Source organism: Centroberyx gerrardi, chromosome 14, assembly GCF_048128805.1.
Source record: "Centroberyx gerrardi isolate f3 chromosome 14, fCenGer3.hap1.cur.20231027, whole genome shotgun sequence".
Lineage (NCBI taxonomy): Eukaryota > Metazoa > Chordata > Actinopteri > Beryciformes > Berycidae > Centroberyx > Centroberyx gerrardi.
Window position 1 is genome coordinate 17,755,311 of NC_136010.1, and position 21,145 is coordinate 17,776,455.

General features: G+C 44.3%; 1 protein-coding gene across 2 annotated transcripts in view; it reads right to left on the bottom strand.

The window, feature by feature from the left end:
* scube3 (signal peptide, CUB domain, EGF-like 3) overlaps window positions 1-21,145 on the bottom strand; it is a 64,330-nt gene that overhangs the window by 2,641 nt on the left and 40,544 nt on the right. Inside the window, exons 7-22 of one of the 2 annotated variants that reach the window (XM_071894541.2) lie at window positions 17,154-17,201; window positions 13,360-13,476; window positions 11,785-11,907; window positions 7,465-7,581; window positions 4,652-4,774; window positions 4,371-4,487; window positions 4,126-4,221; window positions 3,828-3,944; window positions 3,420-3,581; window positions 2,987-3,190; window positions 2,663-2,824; window positions 2,383-2,550; window positions 1,741-1,902; window positions 1,445-1,642; window positions 739-891; window positions 570-649 (exon numbers count right to left, since the gene is read on the bottom strand). In XM_071894541.2, coding sequence (XP_071750642.1) covers window positions 570-649; window positions 739-891; window positions 1,445-1,642; window positions 1,741-1,902; window positions 2,383-2,550; window positions 2,663-2,824; window positions 2,987-3,190; window positions 3,420-3,581; window positions 3,828-3,944; window positions 4,126-4,221; window positions 4,371-4,487; window positions 4,652-4,774; window positions 7,465-7,581; window positions 11,785-11,907; window positions 13,360-13,476; window positions 17,154-17,201 — 2,147 coding nt within the window. The remainder of the gene's footprint in view (window positions 1-569; window positions 650-738; window positions 892-1,444; window positions 1,643-1,740; window positions 1,903-2,382; window positions 2,551-2,662; window positions 2,825-2,986; window positions 3,191-3,419; window positions 3,582-3,827; window positions 3,945-4,125; window positions 4,222-4,370; window positions 4,488-4,651; window positions 4,775-7,464; window positions 7,582-11,784; window positions 11,908-13,359; window positions 13,477-17,153; window positions 17,202-21,145) is intronic. The other variant, XM_071894542.2, reaches the window with a different exon arrangement.

The window sequence follows — 21,145 nt, forward strand, 5'->3', positions numbered from 1 at the left end:
AGAAAAAAAACGGTGTAAATGCTCCATTATAAAACAGAGTTACAGTCCTCAGCGTTGATTGGCTGAGTTACGCTTGAAGCTGTTATAAAATACAGGATAAACACACACCTGCGGCCACATTACGAGTTAATAACAGCTATTAAACACACCTGCGACTGCGTTAACAGTTAATAACAGTTATTAAGCACACACCTGTGACCACATTAGCAGTTCATTTAAAAATGTGCCAACCGATTATCACCACTCACACCGGTACTAATTTGTTTCTTTAGCTAAAAACTAAATTGCTTGGTGGAAGAATAACATTTTATTATTTCAGACTAAAAATCAAAGAATTACTGAAACTGTTTCAATTTTATAAAAGCAATAAGCCACTCAATACTATGCTCGTGCCTAACAACACCACTTGGCTGTTCTAAAATCACCATAAAGCACGGTCTCTCATGGCTTATTGCTTAACTAAATCACTTCTCTCTCTCCCAAATCGTCTTTTTTATGTTCCATCAGGAAATGAAGCTTGTAACATGCTCAGTAATCACACAGCACACCAGAGGCAGAAAACCGCTAACCTTGAGGATTTCTTGATGGTTTTCCGAGGCGTACAGTCTCCCATCCCTCACTATGTCCTCGACGAGCTGTTCGTAGTCCTCTGAAGTCATAAAGACACACACGCAGCATAAGACACGACACCGATCGGGTGACGACCAAACCGCTGTGACTAATGGGCGAGCCACTTACCATCATAAGTGACATAGGGGATCTGAAAGCCCCGGGCGCTGTTGGCCTCGTTGGACTTGAAGTTGATCCACAGACGTCTGGAGCGAGCTGTGAAGGCAATCGGCCGCTCGTATGTCTGACACGTCTCGTAGGTGGTGATGGATGTGGCCGACCCTTCGGGGGCAGGGAAAGGACAATGTTGACTAATTAGGTTTTCAGAACAGTGTCTTTGACTAAGTGAATATACACTACCAGTCAAAAGTTTGGATACCGCTGATTGAATGTACTCTGTTTTTCATGATCTTAAAGCCATTTTGATCTAAAGGCTTATACTTAAATGCTTGAAATGTGTTTCTTAGACAAATATAAATAGTGAAGTTGATGCCTATGTATGAATTTCTTTCCAAAGCCTTTGCCTTTCCATCAAGGCAAAGGGTGGCTACTTTAAAGAATCTAAAATATAAGATAGTGTTGATTTGTTTAACACTTTTTTTGGTCACTGCATAATTCCATTTGTGTTATTTCATAGTTTTGATGTCTTTACTATTATTCTAAAATGTGAAAAATGGTAAAAATAAAGAAAAATGTGGCGTGTCCAAACTTTTGACTGGTAGTGTATCATTAGGAGACATTAGGGTACATTTGAATGTAGATGTCTGGTAGTTTTTTTTTTTTAATCTATACAATTAATTCCATTGAGAGAACAACTGGAAAGACAGGCACTCACAGTTCTTCCTCATGACCAGCACGTCTCCGCACTCGTCCTCTGAGGGCAGGAAAATCTCCGGCACCACAATGAGGATCTTGCGCTTGCTGGGAGGGTTGATGTTCCAGATGCACTCCACGTTGGCGGGGTAATTACCAGGGTAGTTAGGTGACTCGATGTAACCCGTGAACTCGCCCATCTCGCCGCCGCATTCTCTGTCTAGACGCACACAAACACAATACAAATTAGATCCCAATTAACATTTAAGAAGCCTAAAAAAAGCACAAACAGTAATTTTCGTCTCTCCTCCTACTCACTCTTGCACTGGGAGACGCTGGTGGCTCCGTCGAAATCGGTGGTGGTGTTCCCGGGGCAGGAAATACAGTAGTTCTGTCTAAACTCGGTCTGGTAGGTCCCCAGTGGGCAGCGGATACACCTGTGGACTGTGGTGTTGTAGTAATGGCCTGGAGAGCACTGAACTGTAGGGCAGGAATGGAGACACACACACACACACACACACACACACACACACACTAGTTACAAACACGAGATGAAATATTAAGTGGCAAAGTAGATTAAGTAGATCCCAGATGAGTCCAGTGTTCTAGTTTTTACAGATGTAGTGTGCCTACTTTGAGCTTATTCTTTTACTTTTCTTGATTAATGTTACAGCACTTTTTGTTTTCATAGCACTCTGAACTATCTGGCTACTTACCCTATTGATGCTTGAGGAATGTTCACTTATTTTTACTGTTACACTTATTGTAAGTCCCTCTGGATAAGAGTGTCTGCTAAATGCCTACATTGTAGATTACTTGAGCATATGTTTTCATTCAGAATCGGGCTTTATTGGTCAAGTATGCAACACATATTTTGGTTAAAAGCTCCAGCTACATTCATATATGTGCACATACAACGACAATATATTCACTGGTTGTATGAAAAGACAACAGGCTGACCTTTGACTTCACAGTCATGGAAGGAGCTGGCTCCCTCCCGCTTGGTGCCCAGCCCCCCCCCACAGGGGAAGCACAGGGTGCGTCCCAGGTCGGGCTGGTAGGAGCCCTGGGGGCACGGCTGACAAGGTTTGAACCCATCGCTGGAGAAGTATCCCGTAGGGCATTGGCCTGGATTTGATTCGAAGAACATTGAGAGCAGGATTACAATACAGAGCGGTAGCCCTACATCTGAACAGGACTGAATGTGAACCATTGTTTCAGGGACTTTAAACTAGGCTACCTGCGCAGGAGGAGATATTTCGTGCCCCAGCAGGCCCGTGGCCATCGCTGCCGGGGCAGAGATCACAGGCCAGCTGCCCCTCCTTCTCCTGAAATGTGCCGGGTGGACACTGAACACAGCGCTCCTGCTCGCCGTGGTAATAAGACCCAGGCAAGCATCTGACTGAGAGAATATCCACAAAGGCTCTGGTCAGAGATGAGCACACACTTGACCTCACACCACCTTGTACTGCAGCACATGACAGCTGCAATTAGTTCTTTTAGTTCTTATTCCCATAGTTCTTAGTAATACTGCATCTACAAATTACAGTGAAATAGGTCTTACCACATCGGCCGCTGTCCTTCTCTCGGCCCGGGCCACAGTTCTCCTGGCCAGAGGCCGCCTGGGGGAGTTTCTGGGCCACCTCGTACTCCAGCCCCGCCACTCGAATCAGGAAGCGCTCCTGGTTGATGGACTTCTTCAGAGCCTTGATATATGTCTTCACCTGCTTCTCCATACGCTGTCTCAGGCAGCTGAGATTGCAACTCCCTGGTAATGGATAAAAAACGTATTATACTATGATTCAGTTACAAGTACATGGCTGAACCTAACATTTGTGCTGCACAAAATAATTTAATATATTGAATTGTGAGGATGAGCAATTAATATGTAGACCTACTGTGCAGCATGTTGTGTGTTATGATTATTGATACTACCCGTTGCCTGTATACCATAATGATCACAAAATCAGCCCACAAGATCAAATGCCCAGACTGACCGGTGGTGTCCCCAGGTTTGACCTCAGCTTCCAGCTCCAGAGTGATGCGCGTCACCTCTTTGTTTGAGGGGTTGCGCGCACGCCGCCCTTTAGCTTTCTTGGAGGAGTCACATTTGAGGTTGACAAATGTCACCAGGCAGTTACTGCAGGGCTGCCCACCTCCTGTAGGTGCATGACATCACACAGTCTGTGAGGCATTACTGTGTAAGGTATATATGACATTCGTGATTTAGTAATAATTAATGATCGAGAGTAGAGATCCATCATTTTCTGGAAGGCATGGATCAAGTGCAGCAGACAGGAATTCATTCATATTATAGCATGGGTAGATACAGCAGCATATGTATTCAGCTACACCTGCAGGACAAATGTCCCATTTCCAAAACAGCACAACTGAGAATGAATTACCTGGCCCTAGTGTCCGCCCCCTGTCCTCCGTCCTTCCAGTCAGCTTAGGGTGGAGGTGACATTTGGCATCTTTAATCTTGAAAGAGGCTGTCTGCTTCACTGGAGGGGCCAAAGTCTCTACAGGCAAACACAGCACAGTGGGTGGGAGGACACTACAACATCACACTGTCATCACTGCACCATAGGACCCGATCAGGCATGCACACAACTGAAGAGGACACACTGTGCAGCTGTGATTGAATGATTGGATTGTTGCAAAGCGTTGAGTTTAATTATATGAATTTGGAGGGCAGCAAACCTATGCAGCTCTGACTACTGCTGGCGTTCAGCCTGGCTGGGGATTTCCCTCTGAGGATGGGGATACCACAGCTGACTGAGTAGCTGCTATCAGACTCTGCAGAAGACAAAAAAACAAGCTTTTACATTTTTGACAGTTTTGTTTGGGTCCTTTAATAAGCCAACAAAACAAAATTGAGCGCAATTCTGTTGATATGTTTGTTTTCTGATTAAACGCTGCTGTTCAGGCCAGAGGGAGTAACGTACCTGCCAGATAATGAGCTTTAGAGGCGCAGGTAAGAGAGCAGCTCTCTTTCTTGCCCGTCTTGCTACAGGTCAGAGTGGCCTTCGGGGCGACCAGTCCAGGAGGACATTTCACCAACTCTGAGGGAAGATAAAACCCACACTGAATCACACGCTGTCCTAAAGCGAAATATCGATCCGGCACTGGTATGAGGCGTAGCTGGCAGAAAACTGTAATGTGCAGCTGTTGTGACTTTGAGTGTGTGTCTGTAAACTAACCACTGGGGGGCAGCGATGGTACATACCAATACAGTCTTTCCTGTTCCAATGCAGCTTGAATCCTGGTGGACAGGTACACTCGTAGCTCCCCAGAGCGTTAATGCAGCCGAATTTACAGCCCCCGCGGTTTATACTGCATTCATCAATATCTGTGAATAGATATGTAAATATATTGATATTGATATTGCAACCAAAAAACTATTTGTACATACACTCTTGCACTGTTCTGTTTCAAAACTTGGGAAAAAAGCCCTTTTACTGTCCAAGATTAATTCAGATACATCAGTCCATTCAAAGCAAGTTAATGTAGCTGCTAAAAAGGGCTGGAGTCAATTTTGTTTGAAGTAAATGAAAGAGAAACTGGCCTATTAAGAAATAATACAGCTGACAGCTGTGAATGAGGAGTTCCTGTGAGGTCAGTTCAATTTATCCTGTCAGATGTCACATTCTAGGAAGATGAATGTGTTTGCGTGTAAACAGAAGTAATTACTCATTTTGATGTCGCCACGTTGCATTTCAGGGTCGAAACTTCTGCTGCTCTTCAGTGAGGAAGACTTGGAGAGACTTGTGGCGAGAAGTAAATTATAATCACCTTTTAGCACACAAGCTGAACTAAAACCACTTAAACCATCCAGGAACCAGATGCAGGCCGCCTGCCTTTGGACGCCAGACAGAAAATTAGTTTACTGGGGAGAGCTGAGGATGCGCCAGGCTGGGGATAAGTGGCGCGGACACCGGGAGAGAGACAGAGATAATGGCAGTGATTGATGATGTGGCCTGCTGATATGAAATGCTCTTCCTTGTCTCATTCAATTATTCACCCTGAATAAAAACAGTCTGCATGCCTCTGTACTCCCAGATGAAGATGATGACTTCATCAACTGTGTTTTGCCAATGCGTTGCCAGAGCTGCTCAGAAATGCTGTGGGAGATGTGCTGCTTATCCTCTGCATCAAAGCACTCAATTTAAAGGACAAAGAACTATAATGAATATCTGATGAAAAACGGGCTCGTCTGCCAGCAGCCGTTGTTTTGACTTCTTTGTTCCTCCCATACTTGATATGTAACCAAACTGCTAGATCTTTGTCGACCTTCCTCCTGATCTCTCTTTGTCTATTTCTTTGCATGCTCACATATAACAAACCGGCAGAGAAGAGCCAAGAGAGAAAAGGATAGAACAAAAAGACTCAAATTGACATCCACACTCAACAATTGCCCGTGCCTGTTATCATGCAATAGGGGTGACTTCATGGAAAAATTGTGGCTAAGTGTCTTTAGATTTTGTTCCATTTTTGAGGTCCAAAATTTGGATCAGTATGCATATAATATTTGTTATCTTTAGAAAGACAATTCAGCATACATTTGTCAGGACCAGGACTCAGAAGAATCAGAAGTTTCTGTGGAGGTCAACTCCGGCCAGATCAACTGAGGTAAATTCTCCATACAGTGAGTGTATCATTACGACTAAAATGAGTTTCTTTGTGAAATATTTAGTATTAGAAAGAAATGTCTGTCATCTTGTGGTATTAAGTATAAATTACTGGGTTGTTTTCCTAGCTGAGTAGGAGAATGGCTGGAAATAGTCTCGGGCCTAAGTTGAGAGGAGTGTTGACAGGCCTCTGCACAATGCTTGAGATCACTGACCTAATTGGGGTTGTTTAGGGTGAGTCTATTGTTAAACACTGAGCATGGCTTTCTGGATTGTTTGGCAGCTATATTCTAGTTGATAAGCCACACAGGGAGTAACATAACCTTGGTTAGCGCTGGGAGTGAGAAAGCACAACGTGGAGCGCCATAAATCTGTGGGTTATCTAACAGTTCAGACAACACAGATGAAGAGGGAGGGGAAATCATTCATCACTGGCTCCCTCAACAATGGTATGGCCAGTCATTTACTCCTGACCACCCTCTCCTCTCACCCACTCCAGGTGGCCTGATCACAGTCCATCACCTCCATCATGTGAAAACCGTCCAATATCGGTGCTTTTCTTACTTGAACTGGCAGTTCACACGGCCCCCTGCGTGTGGAACGGGTCTCATGAACCTATGAGACCCGTTCAAAACACATTCTGTAATTCCAACAATACATGGGTGTCAACTGGAAAGTAGGAATTCATTAAGCGATTCCTGAAGTCTTTGGAGGCATAACTGCAGCGCTGCGTTTATGCAGATCCCCTGACCCCATACATTTACACGTTCCCACTCACCAGTCTCAGTAATATTCCATATGTTACATTGCCGCCGTAACATTCCTGAACAGTAGACCTGTCAACCGGCAGGCAAAAAAGAGAAAAAATCACCGCAAAGCTATGTATTCCGAGTGCATGCACCGCCTTCCTCTGTGTCTGCCCCACACCTACTGTGCAGCCCTCCGGCACTGAAGACAGCAGCAGATTCTAACTGGTGATACACACACCATCAAAGCCCGCCGCAACACCCTGATGTGCTCCGGCGGGCCTCTCGCTCCCTGCCAGGCAGATCTGGCGCGCGCCCACGCACCTCCGCCCGGAACCCAAGGCTGTTTCTACTATCTCTTCCACGCCAGGCTAGGTACCTGCTCCTGCGGACGGACACGATCTCACTCCACCTCGAGATGCATGGCGGAGTGTGGAGAGCTTTACGTAAACGCAAATGTTTCCGTCATCCATATGAGCTGTCAAAGCAGAGGAAGTTTTTTAATAAAATGATCCGTTTCTAGTGGATTGTGTTCTTCCTGCCAAACATGAGAGCTGCTAATGGAGGGTTAGGAAGGAGGTGTGGGATCTAGAGAAAGAGTGATGGACTGGGGATGGATGGTGTATCGGGGGACGGGGTTACTGTGGATAGAAGTGTCACCTCACCTCCACAATGTGCCAGGCCGTAGAGCACATAGCCTTTATGGCAGAGGCACTGGAAACTGCCGGCAGAGTTGACACAGGAGTGGTCACAGGCACGGTCGAAAGAGCATTCGTCAATGTCTGTATAGAAAGAAAAACATGCCGTTAGAAAATTCTCAAATGGTTCGACAAATTAAAAAAATAAAAGAAGAAAGGAGTTTCTTTCCTATCATGGCATATTTTCATGTTTTCATCTCATGTATTGTGTTCACAGTGTGTCACAAGTTGCAATGGGTCAAATAACGTGTCAAAACAAAACAAAAAAGACGAAAAGAAAATAATTATTCTGTTTGGTGCTTGGCATAGTGGTTGACCTCCTGCAGTCATGCACTTTTCCATTTCAATACACTGAAAAGTATTTTTGAAATAACAAGCGACCTCAGCAGCAACCTCAGCAACAGAAAAAAAGTCTGCTCTTCACCTAATAATAGGAGCTGGAGGGCTGTTTTTCTCTCCCCAAGGAACCTGCCAATCACTTTCCCTTTTCTCCACAGGACAAACGCCCCAATATTGTTATGAACCCAGCTTTTTTATGTCCATAATCTCTCTAACTTCTAATGCTTTGGTTCGGAGGCCATGTGGAAATAATTTGTTTAAAAGTCATTCTTGCAATTAAACGAATATGTTGTAATACGAGCTAGAGAGAAGTGCTAGAAGCCTTTCTCTGATCTGCCACTTCTCACCTGTCTACCTGACCCCGTCGGCCTCGCCACACCTGCAAATCCACTTTACAGCAGCTCCCTCCTGCCCCCCCCCCCCCCCCCCCTTAACTCTCCAAGGCTGCCTGCTCTCCCATACATGCATCCTGATGAGTTGGTTAAATGTCATGGGCCCAAAGCTCATGAGAATTGATACATAAAGTTACAGGGGATGGACGACATTTGGTTTTATTACCATCAAGGTTTCTTAATGTCAGCACTAATCTCTGTCAAGCCCAGGCAACACATACTGGAGAAAAAAAATGGGGCTGTGCTACATCTTTGTCGAAGATCTATTTGGCTAATTTGAAATGGTTGAAAAATGTAGTTCCCAAGAATATCATGCTTTCATCTCGCAACTCTGAACCTCTGTCAGCCGGCATCAAACTGTTTTTTTTCCTAAAGGTTTTTATAGCATATTTTGCACAACTTTACAGGAGCTGGGTTAAATAATGGCTTACCTTGAAGAAACCAGGCAGAAAGATTGATAACTGTCTGCAAAAATCCTACACAGTTCTACTGCACAAAGAATTCTCATATTCAGACACGAGGCGTAATCCTTCATATCGTACAGTTGAACTCCATCCAGCCCAGTGAGGGCAGTTATTTCACTTGAGTTTATTACTTGGCAGGCCTCTTGTGAGAGCACCTACAACCAAAAGGATGAGCTTGGGCTGAGATTAAAAGCTTATTGAGTGATCAGTTTACAAAAGAGTAGACAGGATGTCTTCAGCACTTCAGAAGGAACAAGAGGTGATGTTCAAAAGTTTGAAAAGCCCCAAAATGTTTTGGGTTTTTTTCTAATACAGACATCTGGCAAAAGCAGACATCATCTATCTATCCAAATGACTCAACTCTCTTTTACAAAAAATAAATGGAATTCAGGCTTTATATAAGATAAAACTACAGGTATATGTGGGGGGAATGGAACATCTGAGAAATAAAAAGATCTTTCAGAACCTGAACCAGGACTCTCCTCTTTCTATCCCCCCTGGCGGCCTCAGGACATCCGTAACAGCGATGGGAAGCCTAAACAGCACGAGTTAGCATGCATCAGGTGATCCAAAAGTGATTGTTTTTGGCACATTAAGCGTATGCTTTGATCAGCACACTCTTTATCTCACTGAAGAGTCTAAAACCCTCTGGGAATTGGGTGTGGTGACTAGATTTCCCCTGCAATAAATGAGGCTGGAAGTTAAGCTGGAAGTTATCATTAAATCATATAGCGTTGTACCATGCCAGAGATTAGATGTGAAAGGACATCTGGCACTCCAACAGCCCTTATTTACCATGCAGCTAAGGTGAAGTATGCAGTGGGTTGGCTGGATGTACGTGCAGGGAACCATGGAAGGACCAAAGATGCAGAGAGAATCAGGGAACGGCCATGTTGCCCTCACTGCGTAAGACTGAAAAGAGTGAGATGGAAATCAAAACGCAAAGCTCACGGTTCCCATCAGTTACCACTTCTCTTTTTTTCTGTTGTTCTACTCACTCCTTGCACCAGACTACCTTTGGAGTCAGGACTCACTCAACCTCTCGCCTCAACTTCCGCCCTCGCGCAAAACAGCCAAATAAGCAAATAAGGTTTCAACAAAAGAACACTGAAACAAAAGAGAAAGACAACTACTGTTTACACAGAACAGATAAGAGCTTTATCATCGATGCCCCCCCTGGAGAAGACATGCGATCTGATAAAAGGCATCTCTCCCACAATGCCCTCATACGGGATTAGGAGTGAGCGGGAGGGAGTCGGACTTTGCGGGGGTTTGAGGTCTGAGGAATGCTGAGAGGTGCTCGCCAGACAAGCCCCGTCCTGACTTATGGGCCATGGTCCGCTGACAGCAGGGAAACACCATGACTGTTTAAACCAAGATAAACTCAGAGTTCATTTTACACATCTCAACACCTCGCGGTAACAGTAAACCTCTGTTTAATTTATGCGAAGACACAGCAAGTTTTAGGTGCGAGCGGTTGGAGTATTAGATGTCGCATCAAGTATCTAGCAATGAACTTAAACTGCAGTACCATGGCTGTAAATTCACTGCAGGTCACATTCTGGACTTCTGTTTGCACAAGTATACATGCATGAAGGATACATGGGTCAAGGTTAGACTGGAAAATTCATTCATTTAAATCACCTCTTGAAATAAATGTTCATAATCATATATGTAATTGTTTTTTACTTATTTCACTTCTGCTGCATTGGTCTGTTTTTTAGCCCTGTTTTTGATCAATGTCTGTGCTTTTCTTGTTTGTTTCATTAGTGTTCATTTATTAAGGGTTTATCTAAACACAACTATCATTATTATTATTACTATTATTACCAGAACTCAGAGACACGCAGTTATGTCGGGGGAAATTCAGTCATAGGTGTGGATTCATGTACCAACAGGATCACAGCGGCACGGCAGCAGCAACCAGAAAGGGAGTGACTAAGATCAAATGAAACCTTTATTGATAGGCGTCCTGGCTCTCATCTCAGTTGGCCGGCGAGCTGAGGGATGATCGGTGTGTGAGAAAGAGGAGAGGAATGAGAGGAGAGGATAGGGAGTAGACAGGTGACTCAGTGGTGTGGTGCGGCAGCGAGGCGCAGCAGAGCGTGTGAGCCTGACAACGCCTCACTCAACAGGAGGCTAGCTTTATCAAAAACCCTTCTCTCCAGACAAAACACGCTGCTCAAAACAAGGACAACACTGTTCCAAAGTAGCCCCCGTACACCCAAACAGCACATGGCCGAGTGGGTGAAGGCACGGTGCCACGGCAAAAAGCTGCAATTTACATTCCAATATGCACAGGCCATATTTTATGAGTTATCTGCAGCATAATTTCTTTTGACTAAATAAACTTGTCATTGTTCGACTCCAAATGACGAGAGAAAGACACGCTGCCAAAAATAGATTCTAAGTGACAAAAAAAGAGATATACTGTTTTCATTGACTACATATGATTTTTGTGTACTGTGTATAGAGTGGTGTGATTCAGTGCAGCAATGCTAAACCCCTTGCATGACACTGATGTGTACCAGGCTGGATATTGATTGACCACATCAATAAAGAAAGAGAATAAAAAAAGGCATGTCATCTGTTTTTCCACTCCGAGAGAGGCTGAGCTCAGCTCCGCAGCTCTAGCCTGCCTGTCTTCTTTCACCAGATGTTTCTGTAGTGGCTTGATTCATCCAAGACCCAGAGGTTTTGGAGTCGGAGCTCTAATTCCCCACACCTGTGTTCGGCCATGGCAAACTCTTTATTTGTTCTGCGGCTAGGTCCCCCAGCTCCTGCTGAGCGATGGCTACCACCGAATAGAACAGACAAACAAGCCAGAGAGGCCTGGTTTGGCTGTTCCCCTCTGCTAGCTGGACAATTCAAGTGAAGGAGCATATTTTACCATCATCGTGACATTGATATCACCTTCCAATTTACGTCACTAGGAAGGGTTTTTTACGTTTATCATTCTCATTAACTAATTAATCATAAAAGTGTATACGATGCTTTTAGGAAGCCCTATATAAAATGGAAAGCTCTGTGGACATTCTTGAGGTACAGAGGAAAAGTAGTGTGTTTTATTTGTAGTGCAAATGGAGTCCTACCTTGACAAGTTCTCTCATTGGTCAGTAGCTTGTAGCCCTTCTTGCAGCTGCACTCGAAGCTGCCCACTGTGTTCCGACACACGTGATCGCACCCCCCGTTGTTGAGACGGCACTCGTCAATGTCTGTGGACAGAAAAATCATAAAGAATAGTGGATAACATCTCATTGCGCCAACAACAGAAAAGAAAAGAAAAAGAAAACCTGACATGAAAAGTTTCTGGAGTCTGGATGCTGAGGCTGAGCTATAGGAACACGAGGCCAAAGGGGCAGAAGCAGCCAATATAGGATGATAATCTGTTTGGCTGGGCTGGGATGACAGTCTTGCAGAGTGCAGAAACTGGAAATGAGCTTCAGGGATTTCCTTACTGGCCCTCAAAACGGCTAAGATCTGAGTCTGCGTGTGGCTGTAACGAGATGCAGCCCTCACACAGTAAAGCCTCGTCGCAGCGCTGCCTCTCCTAACTCATCGTTGTCCATCCCCTTCCGATATACTATCCGCTTTACTCCTGTAGCCAATATCCAATCGATAGATCATCTGCTCATCCCGGCTTTGATGGTGCACTGCCTTGGCACGTTTGGCAGTGTTTCTGATTAATTCGGAATCATCACAAATGAGGCGTCTGTCTCTTGAGGGAGTCTTCATCATCTGGTTAAAATAAACGCATCAGAAATGGAATAAAATAATCCCCTCCTTGCTCCAGCTTTGTCTCCCCCCTTCAGAAGTGCTTGGCCTGCAGCGAGCCCCTGTCTTCTCGTGCCAGTGCTGTCTGGGTTTGTTTTCCTTTTGTTTCCTCTCAAACCAAACCAAACTAATATAAGCCAATGTACTTTTATCAGAGTTGTTAGTGTAACATTATGAGCCCGGGAGTGGAGGCGGACTTATTCCTGCTTTTTTGGCAACACAAATAGTCTCCATTCTCTCCAAAGCTCTCGTCTCCTTCTCTGTCTGTCCGTCTTCCCTTTGTTTTCTTGGTCCCCTTCACTCCGCTCTAATATAATCCTTTATGTTTCACTCGAAAGTTTGGAATTGATTTTATTAGACGTGATATAAAAAAAACTGCTGTATTTGACAACAGTGTACAGGTTGCTTGAGCTGAGGATGCACTGCCAGCACAGCACTCAAAAAAGGAGGATTATGGTAATGCAGTGGATAAACTGTCAAGAAAATTGGTGGCATGACAAAATATTACTCAAAATACGCTGCCGCAAAGCAGAAGGTAGTGTGAGATTGGTGGAATTAATAAGGGTAGAGACATCTTCGGAGAACTCGGTAGGTATGAATCAATGGAGAAAGTGCAGGCTATAAACAATCACAGAAAGCCCAGTTGACATGTTGAAAAGGTGCTATCATGGAGGGGGGGCGCTGGGGCGACTGGCACGATAATAACAGAGCTCGTAACGGACAAAGTGCAGGTAAAAGTAAAAGGGCGCGGATAACGCCTGAGAGTGACACGTGGAGAGAGTCGATCCAGTGTGACTGGCAATGCGAGAAGTGGGAGATTATAGGTAAGTGACAGGTGGAGACTAGAGGTGCGGTCTGAAACGCTGCCTGGGCTGATGCGGCTGATGCATTACCTTTGCAGGTCTTGCGGTCCGGCTGCAGGGTGAAGCCGACCGGACAGCTGCAGCGGACTCCTGTCACCGCGTCGTGACACGTGCTGTCGCAGCCGCCGTTGTTCACCGCACAGGTTTCTGCAGGGAGACAAGCACTCACAGTCAGACAACTCAGAAAAATACACCCCTTGATCTATACATTTCCCCCATCTAAACTGTATGCATGCATACAAATGTGAAATCAAGAATTAGAAAGGCCCCGCTATATACCAAACACTCTTGAGCATCAGGAAACATGCATCAGGAAGTGAAGAAAGAGAGGCACAGCAGGCTCTCCAGTACATCCAGCTCCACAGTGATAGATAGGAATGAACAGGGAACCCAGGCTGGAGAACAGAGTTATAAATGCAGCAGCTGAAGGAGATTAACACAGATGGTAACGAAGAGCCGCTGGAGAATCAGAATAATGAGGGGAAACAGTCGTTAGGAAATGTTAGATCTAACACAGCCGAACAGAGAGGGTTTCATGCTTCTCAATGTGTGTGTGTGTGTGTGTAGATGTATATATATGCGTGATTCTCTGTGGTCAAGGTGTATTACGACCTCCAAAACTTCTCTGTAGAACATCCGTCTCCCCCCCCCGTCACGAGGGCAGCGGTTCGACTTCCAGACAGATGCGGTCAAAACCACCACTTTTTCCTGGGTTCGACAAAACCTTCCAGGCATTTTGAGGATAAAAAAGCAATTTCAGCTCCCCAGTCCCTGTGTTAGCTAGACTGATTTGAAAAAGGGAGGGTAGTCAGTCAAGAAAGGATAGCCGGGGTCTCATCTCGGGACACTGACAAATTTCACTGAGACTTTCATTTTAAGAAACAGTAGAGAGAGAAATTTGTTCTCACACAACAGAGCCTAGTGCGTTCCCTAATAGTTTTTGGCAGCTTTATAGATGGTCTGAAGCACTCCAGAAAAATAACGCAGATTAAAAACAAAACCTTCTGTGACCTGGGACAATCGGGTTAAGGCAGCTGGACGTCCACACAACTCATCACTTCTCTCTAATAGGATGAAGGATGCTGGTTGGCAGCTCTTGTAAAAGGAGCCGACACAGCTGGCCTGGTTGAAGACTTCACACTGGCAAAGGAGATGGCAGCTCACACGTGGCACTAAAGAGGGAATGCAGCTGCACTGGTTTTTATAGAGAATGAGGATCCCTTTGGGGAAACACCTAATCCTCCTCACTTGAATGTAAAAACTGCACTGCAGGCAGCAGCCATAATGGAGCTTGCTAAAACCCTTTCTCGCAAATAATAATAAGACCTGCAGACGGGAATTACGCATCAAAGCAAAACAGGTGCCTACAGTGATGTAATTTTATGTGATATAACTGTTTTATGGATGGCAGCTCAAGAGAGTCCAGTGGATATTGCTGCTACAGGCTGCAACAGGGCAAGATGCTTCAATTCACTGGATCAAACTTCTGGTACATGTAAATGTATTTGGCAGAATACAGCGGGTTCTGGTTCTGATCCTTTACAGGTGAAAGACAGTTCATGGTGGTTCAGCTTGCTTGCAGCAGACTGTTAGGTAGAGAGGGCCTTCCAGCTCAAATCCCAGTCACAACCCAAGCTGGAGTGTGCAGCACCGCTGTGGGTTCACATAATTGCAAAGTGTGAGGCAGTGAGAGTTGGCAGACGGGACGATAAGACGGTGTCAGGACATGCCTCCAAAACGCTTAGTCAGGCAGTCATCTCACCAAACTGTAATGATCATGTGTTAAGAGGGCAAAGAAATATTTATGACATTATGGCTTTGTGAAGAAAGGGAGAGACACAATCTCTGGTATGTGTGTGGGTTGTGTGCTTTGGATGGGGACCAGCCGCATCTACAGCGCACCGGGTTGGGACCCACAATTAGCAGCGGGCAGACTTTTGTAAATATTCCTCAATATGATGATTCAGATACGGACTGTGTTTGGTCTAATGCTGAGCCTCTGCAGTATACGTTTCATATGGTGAGGTTCAGACAGTGTGCAGGATCTTTCTCCCAGAAGCCACAGGATTTTACAGCAGTTCTTGACTTACAGCAGGACTGTTGACAAGCACCCCCACTGCCCCTTGACACTGGTCATTTCCAGTAGACTGCAAACAAAATGCGCCAGAGGATGAGTGGGCAGAACTGCAAGTCGCAAGATGGAGTGTTGATCATTGGGAATAAATAGCCTTGGCGATAAAGTATCATTCTATTGAAAGAAAACACTATATGTTCTTGACCAAACATGCAGCTAAAGTTACTCAGAAGGTGTAGGGGTTATCCAGACAAAACTCACTAAAGTTCTGAGGTGAATGCTCTCTCAATAACATAACCCACACAATAACAAAATAAGAGCCATGGAGAATCGTCCTCTAAGGGTGCAGCTTTGAAAGGAGACTACAAAGCAAAGTTTCAGAAGGCCACAGTAACACAGGAAATGAACCTGACAAAGCATGGTGCAAAACGTGTCTCTTGCTTGTAATGTTTCTATTTATATATATATATAAAAAAATCTAGGACAACAAAAATAACTGAAATAGGTCAGACTGTTAGATTGTAGCATGTGGTGAACTTAGTCTTCATGTACATACAGCAGAAACAATTATTATCACTATCTAAGTTAAAACACAACACTTTCCCTTCTTACCTTGAACGGGCAATTACTTTCAGAGCAGCCCTCCTCCCTCTGTCTCTTACAGTACATGCTGCAATTAAACTGTAAATCTCTTTGATGTATGGAGGTTTAATACATCCTCCATATTTATGTGTTTATTTTTCCTGGCATCTTTCATCATATCCATAACAACAAAATTGATCCTGAAAAGTGGGCTGAATTGAATTACTGATATTGTTGAATTGTAATGCTTCAATATGTTTTTTTTGTTTTCCTCAATGTACTCCCTTGTTCATATTACTGCAAATCTAATGAAACAAATTACTTTAAGCTGCATGCGAAAGACTGACAAGGACATTGCACTGGAATTACATGGATACATTCCATGCAATTGACTGTTTCCACCATTTTAGGGCACAAAATGTTGGACAGTGTATCAAACAAAAGAGCGGAGAGGGATTCTGCGTTCCATCTCTTGTACGGCACAGTGCTGAATCACGGACAGATCATTGGCTCCCTCCCCAAAGCTAATAGGCCGTGATGATGGAGTTTAGGAACAACCACGGCCAGGTGCTTGACACAGTACAGGCTTAATTTCCCTCATACCAGTTGTATCAAAACACAGATAAAACCAGAACCCTTGGTCTGGTCCTTAAAAGCCATGACAGTTAGATCAGAGGGGCACGGACTTTGGACGAAGGCTATTTGCGCTTTTGCTAAAACATCTTGAAAGATTTATCAATGAAACCTTGATGTGAATACTTACGAATAATCACATAAGGAATTAACTACAAGTAGGGAGACTTTTTTGATGGGACTGCATCAAATAGGAGGGGCACCCCCCTATTATTATTATTTGATAATATCAGATACATCACTATCCCTTTGTGTAATGTTCATACCGCTCTGTGCCGGTCAGAAGCTCTCTGTTTGCAGCTGTGTTTTGAAAAGGCGTGGTTTGACATGGGCAGTCACCATTGTTATTGAGAGGGCATTCACAGAGGGAAGAGGAAGGTAGGGAGGAGTCAGAGGTCAAGGGTCAGAAGGATGATGCCCCTCTGGGAGGGAGGGGCCTGATCAGTGTATGTTAGGTTAGCTTCCTCTACACCCCACACCCACAGCGACTCAGTCAGGACCCCCAGAGAGAGGAGTCAGAGGAACACATAGTTACCATTGGGGAACAGCTGTGGGGCTGCCTGGGGCTGGACACTCCTCTCCCCTGCATGCGCGCACACACACACACACACATATATATACACACACACACGCACATTGCAAAAACACTGCTTTAGTGCTCCATACATTTGAACCACACACCATTCTTGTGTGATGTAATGATGAGAATGTGAGCTTCACAATGCTGACAGGACCCAGTCTGGTGTGGTATATAATATGGAGGAGGAGGAGGAACAAAATATCATATCTATCTCCCCCGAATGAAACAAATAATCATCGTCAGCAGGAGGTGAAGAATGACATTGATTTGTTGCAAAGGGAAACACAGCCTACTGTTGCTAACAACTGAACAAACAGCGGCGCTTACTTTCTAAGTCCTAACAGCGAATTGATGATGACAGGTCCTTCTCCAAAAAAAGAAAAGGGTGACATCTCAAGGCAAAAGTGGTACCTTGCAACATGCAATCATGCACAAACGCATTCTACACGATGCATACAAAGTGCAGGGTTGTTGTGCGTGTGGTGAGGCTTTAGAAGTAATCTAGTTAGTGCGAGTACTGCAAGCCTTGACAGACAGAGCAAGTGGTTAGTACTGTAAGCCAAAAGACAGGGGCAGCCACATTCATGTCTCTCTTGTAAGATGGTGTGCTATTTGGTCAGGCCATTTCAGAATCAACGTTGTTGATTGAGTTGTGATGTCAAACCACTAATGACAGTTGGTAGCAGAGCCATACAATTTAAATGCTATGCCATAGGGTCAAATCATCCAGTTGTTTCAAATTGTATTTCTGTTGCCAGGAAACATGAGCTTAGTTCTATTTTTAAATGTATTGATTGATTTTTTTTTATTTGTCCAGCCAAGTCAAGTGGCAAAAGGCTTTAGGGTATTTTCACCCTTCCAAAATTTCAATAATGTTTAAAAAAAAATTATGTTTTGGGACCATATGATTAAAATATGTACTTCTATGTTTGGGCACACATGGCCAGAGATCTTCTGAGTCTTGCAGTGTCAGATGAAGGATCTGATGCTCCTCCCAAATGTCACCAAGACTCATCAGAACCAGTAACAGGTCTTTTCCTTGGTGACACGACCACAAAGCATGCACAGTTTATATGGACTGCCATGGCCAGCCCAGCATGACACTATCCCAGCATGCACCATCCAGAAGCGATGCCCTACACCATGCCCGCCTCCACACCATGCCCCACAGTAGAAGACAGAGCATTGTGAGATACATTCTAACACACCAGTATGAATGCATAGACCACCCGAAATGTGAGCACAGTGTGTTTATGTTATGGGCGTATGCATGAAGGCTATGTGTGTGTTTACATGCATGTGTATGATGCATGCATGCTGGATGTGTACGGTATGTTTGTATGGTTGTTTGTATGCCTTTGTGTTTGCGTTGCAGAATGCATATCAATCTCTCTCTCCTTCTTTCCCTCTCTATGTGTGTGTGTGTGTATGTGCGTGTGTTTGTGTGTGTGTGTGTGTGTGTGTGTGTGTTTGTGTGTGGCAGAGTGTGGCTAACTCTTCAGATGATTGCAACTCCTGAGCATGTCTGCATCTGCCTGCTATTTGTGAATGTTTATGATTTGCTGTGCTAACAGCATGAATACTTCCACATGATGGCTGTTCCTTTCTGATATCTGAACTTCCTTGATATACAGAAATTTTATGCACAAATAAACTTCAGCATATTAGGAAAGTTTCAGTCAAAAATTTGACTTTATTAGGTAACCAAACAAGTTTCTTTAAATCGTGAATATGTGGGTGTGAATGTGGGTGTGTGTCTGTGTGTGTGTGTGAGTACATGTGTGTGTGCGTGCGTGCGTACGTGCATGTGATTCTGCATTTGTTTCCATGTGTGCCTTCCATCGGCAAGCTCTACCGATACTGAAATCCCCAACCAGAATATGCACAGTAATAATAAATAGTGATAGACAGGGAGGATGAGAAACCAACAATTCCAAATAGACAGAGCTGCATATGGCCCTCTATTGTAAAAAGAATGGCCGAGCTTAAGTGTGAAGAGACACCATAAAATGAATGAGAATGTGGCAGAATGCATATGAAACACCCGGCAAGATGGATTGAGAACAGTGTAGCTACAGCATGCTGAAAGAACCAAACAGATTTACCACAAAGCCACTGACAAGGCAGACCTGTTTTGTAATCATGTGTGCATGTTTCCTTTGAGATTGAGTATGCAGGGACTCAATGAATCATAAATGTTTCCAAATCAACAGTAAGGCCAAACAGCAGTGTATTTTCTCTCTGTATGGTTGCTATGGATACCTCTAATACAGCACTAATTCTGTATACTGTGGCTGAGTGGTGATTATCACTACTTGCCATACAGACAATACAAAAAAACAACAAGCCTAGTAAGTAAGTTTTGGCATCTAAGGGTTATTTGAAACTTAATTCGGGATTAGCAGATGATTTTGGTGGTTTCAGGTCATTTGTTTCCAGGTGAAATTTAAAACAAAATTCAAAAAAATCTTGTTTCAATGTTTTCTCTGTGTCTTGGAGCTTGTCGTTGTATCTTGTAACAAGTGAAATTGATCAAAAAACACAATTTGGGCCAGCGTGGTAAGATCATTGTATTAAAACCTGGCACGCCAACTTGAAATATCTGTATACAGCCGCGCAATTTTTGGAGTGTTACAGAAAAACTACATCAACCAATAGTTTCAGCATTTAAAGCTTTGAAACCACAAGTAAAGTGATTTATACATAGCTATACAGTCACATTTTCATGGTGGAAACCTCAGTCGGTCCCAATCCTGGCAGCTGCACAGTAGTGGTGCCTTATTGAGCGTCCTCCAACGTACCTGTCACTCACTCTCCCATCAGTGGCTCATTTGGCAGACTGTTTGTTTTATTGAGGTTTTATTAACTAATAGCGTGTCTGGGAGATGGAGCGCCCCAATGTCGACCACAGAGCAGCTCTCCCTCCACCTCTGTAACCCCAGACTCTGTGGGGGAAACCAGAGATTTTAACTGGCTGAGTGCTCCCTAATCTGGCACGCCAAATGTAGATTTGCTCAGTCTTGGGAATAAGACTGGCTAAGACATCTAATTTGGTTGCGGTCAACTTTGCGGCGTCCCCTTGGCCTAGCAGTGTACAGCAATAATGACAGGTTGGCTGACCAGACCTTGACATAGGTCTGGATCTCATCAGCGCTGCGGTAATAAAGGGGATCCAAAAACACTGGGCTAACCAGCCACTACCCAAACCAGGCCCTCAAACTTAATAGCCACCGAAACCAAGCAACCACCTTACCGTCTACTGTGCAGGCCGAGCTTCCAATTCTATTACTATATTTGCATTCATGACAAAGAAAATATGTCCCATGCAACCATTGAAACATCCCTCATACAGCCGTGCTATCTACACTGCAAACTGTTGACTAAATTGGTTTAAATGCTTGTATTTTGTATACAGAATTTATTTATGACATTTTGGTTAGGCAGGCAGATAAAATAAAGTTCTGTCTCCAATACTGGCCAGTCTCCAATAAACACCTGGCCACTTTTGTTGTTGAATAAATGACTGTGCTATTCTGCATGGTTAAGCATATACCACACACCTTTAGAAAGGTCTGTGCTTTGAATCTACAGTGACTACAGGTCTCATCTGATGGAAAACTACCCTTCAGAATGGTTCAATATGTCGTATTCGCCGGGTCTTTTTTACTCGGCTTATGTCAACCGAGGCAAACACCGGCAAATGCCAATGGAAGGTTAGGTCAGGTGTGTGGGTTAATACCAATGGGACACAGTGGAGGAATTGACCCAAGGGCTAATAGAAGGGCTGCATCTGACTGCATGGCTGGAGAAACAGAGAGAAATAAGGAGAGGGAGTGCACAGTGTCCAGTGAAGAGGAGGAAGAAGAGAAGCCGAAGCAGATGCAGAGACTGAGAAGTTACTGGTGCAGTGGCAGAGAGGAAAGCATAAGAGGTGGTAGCCTTTTGTC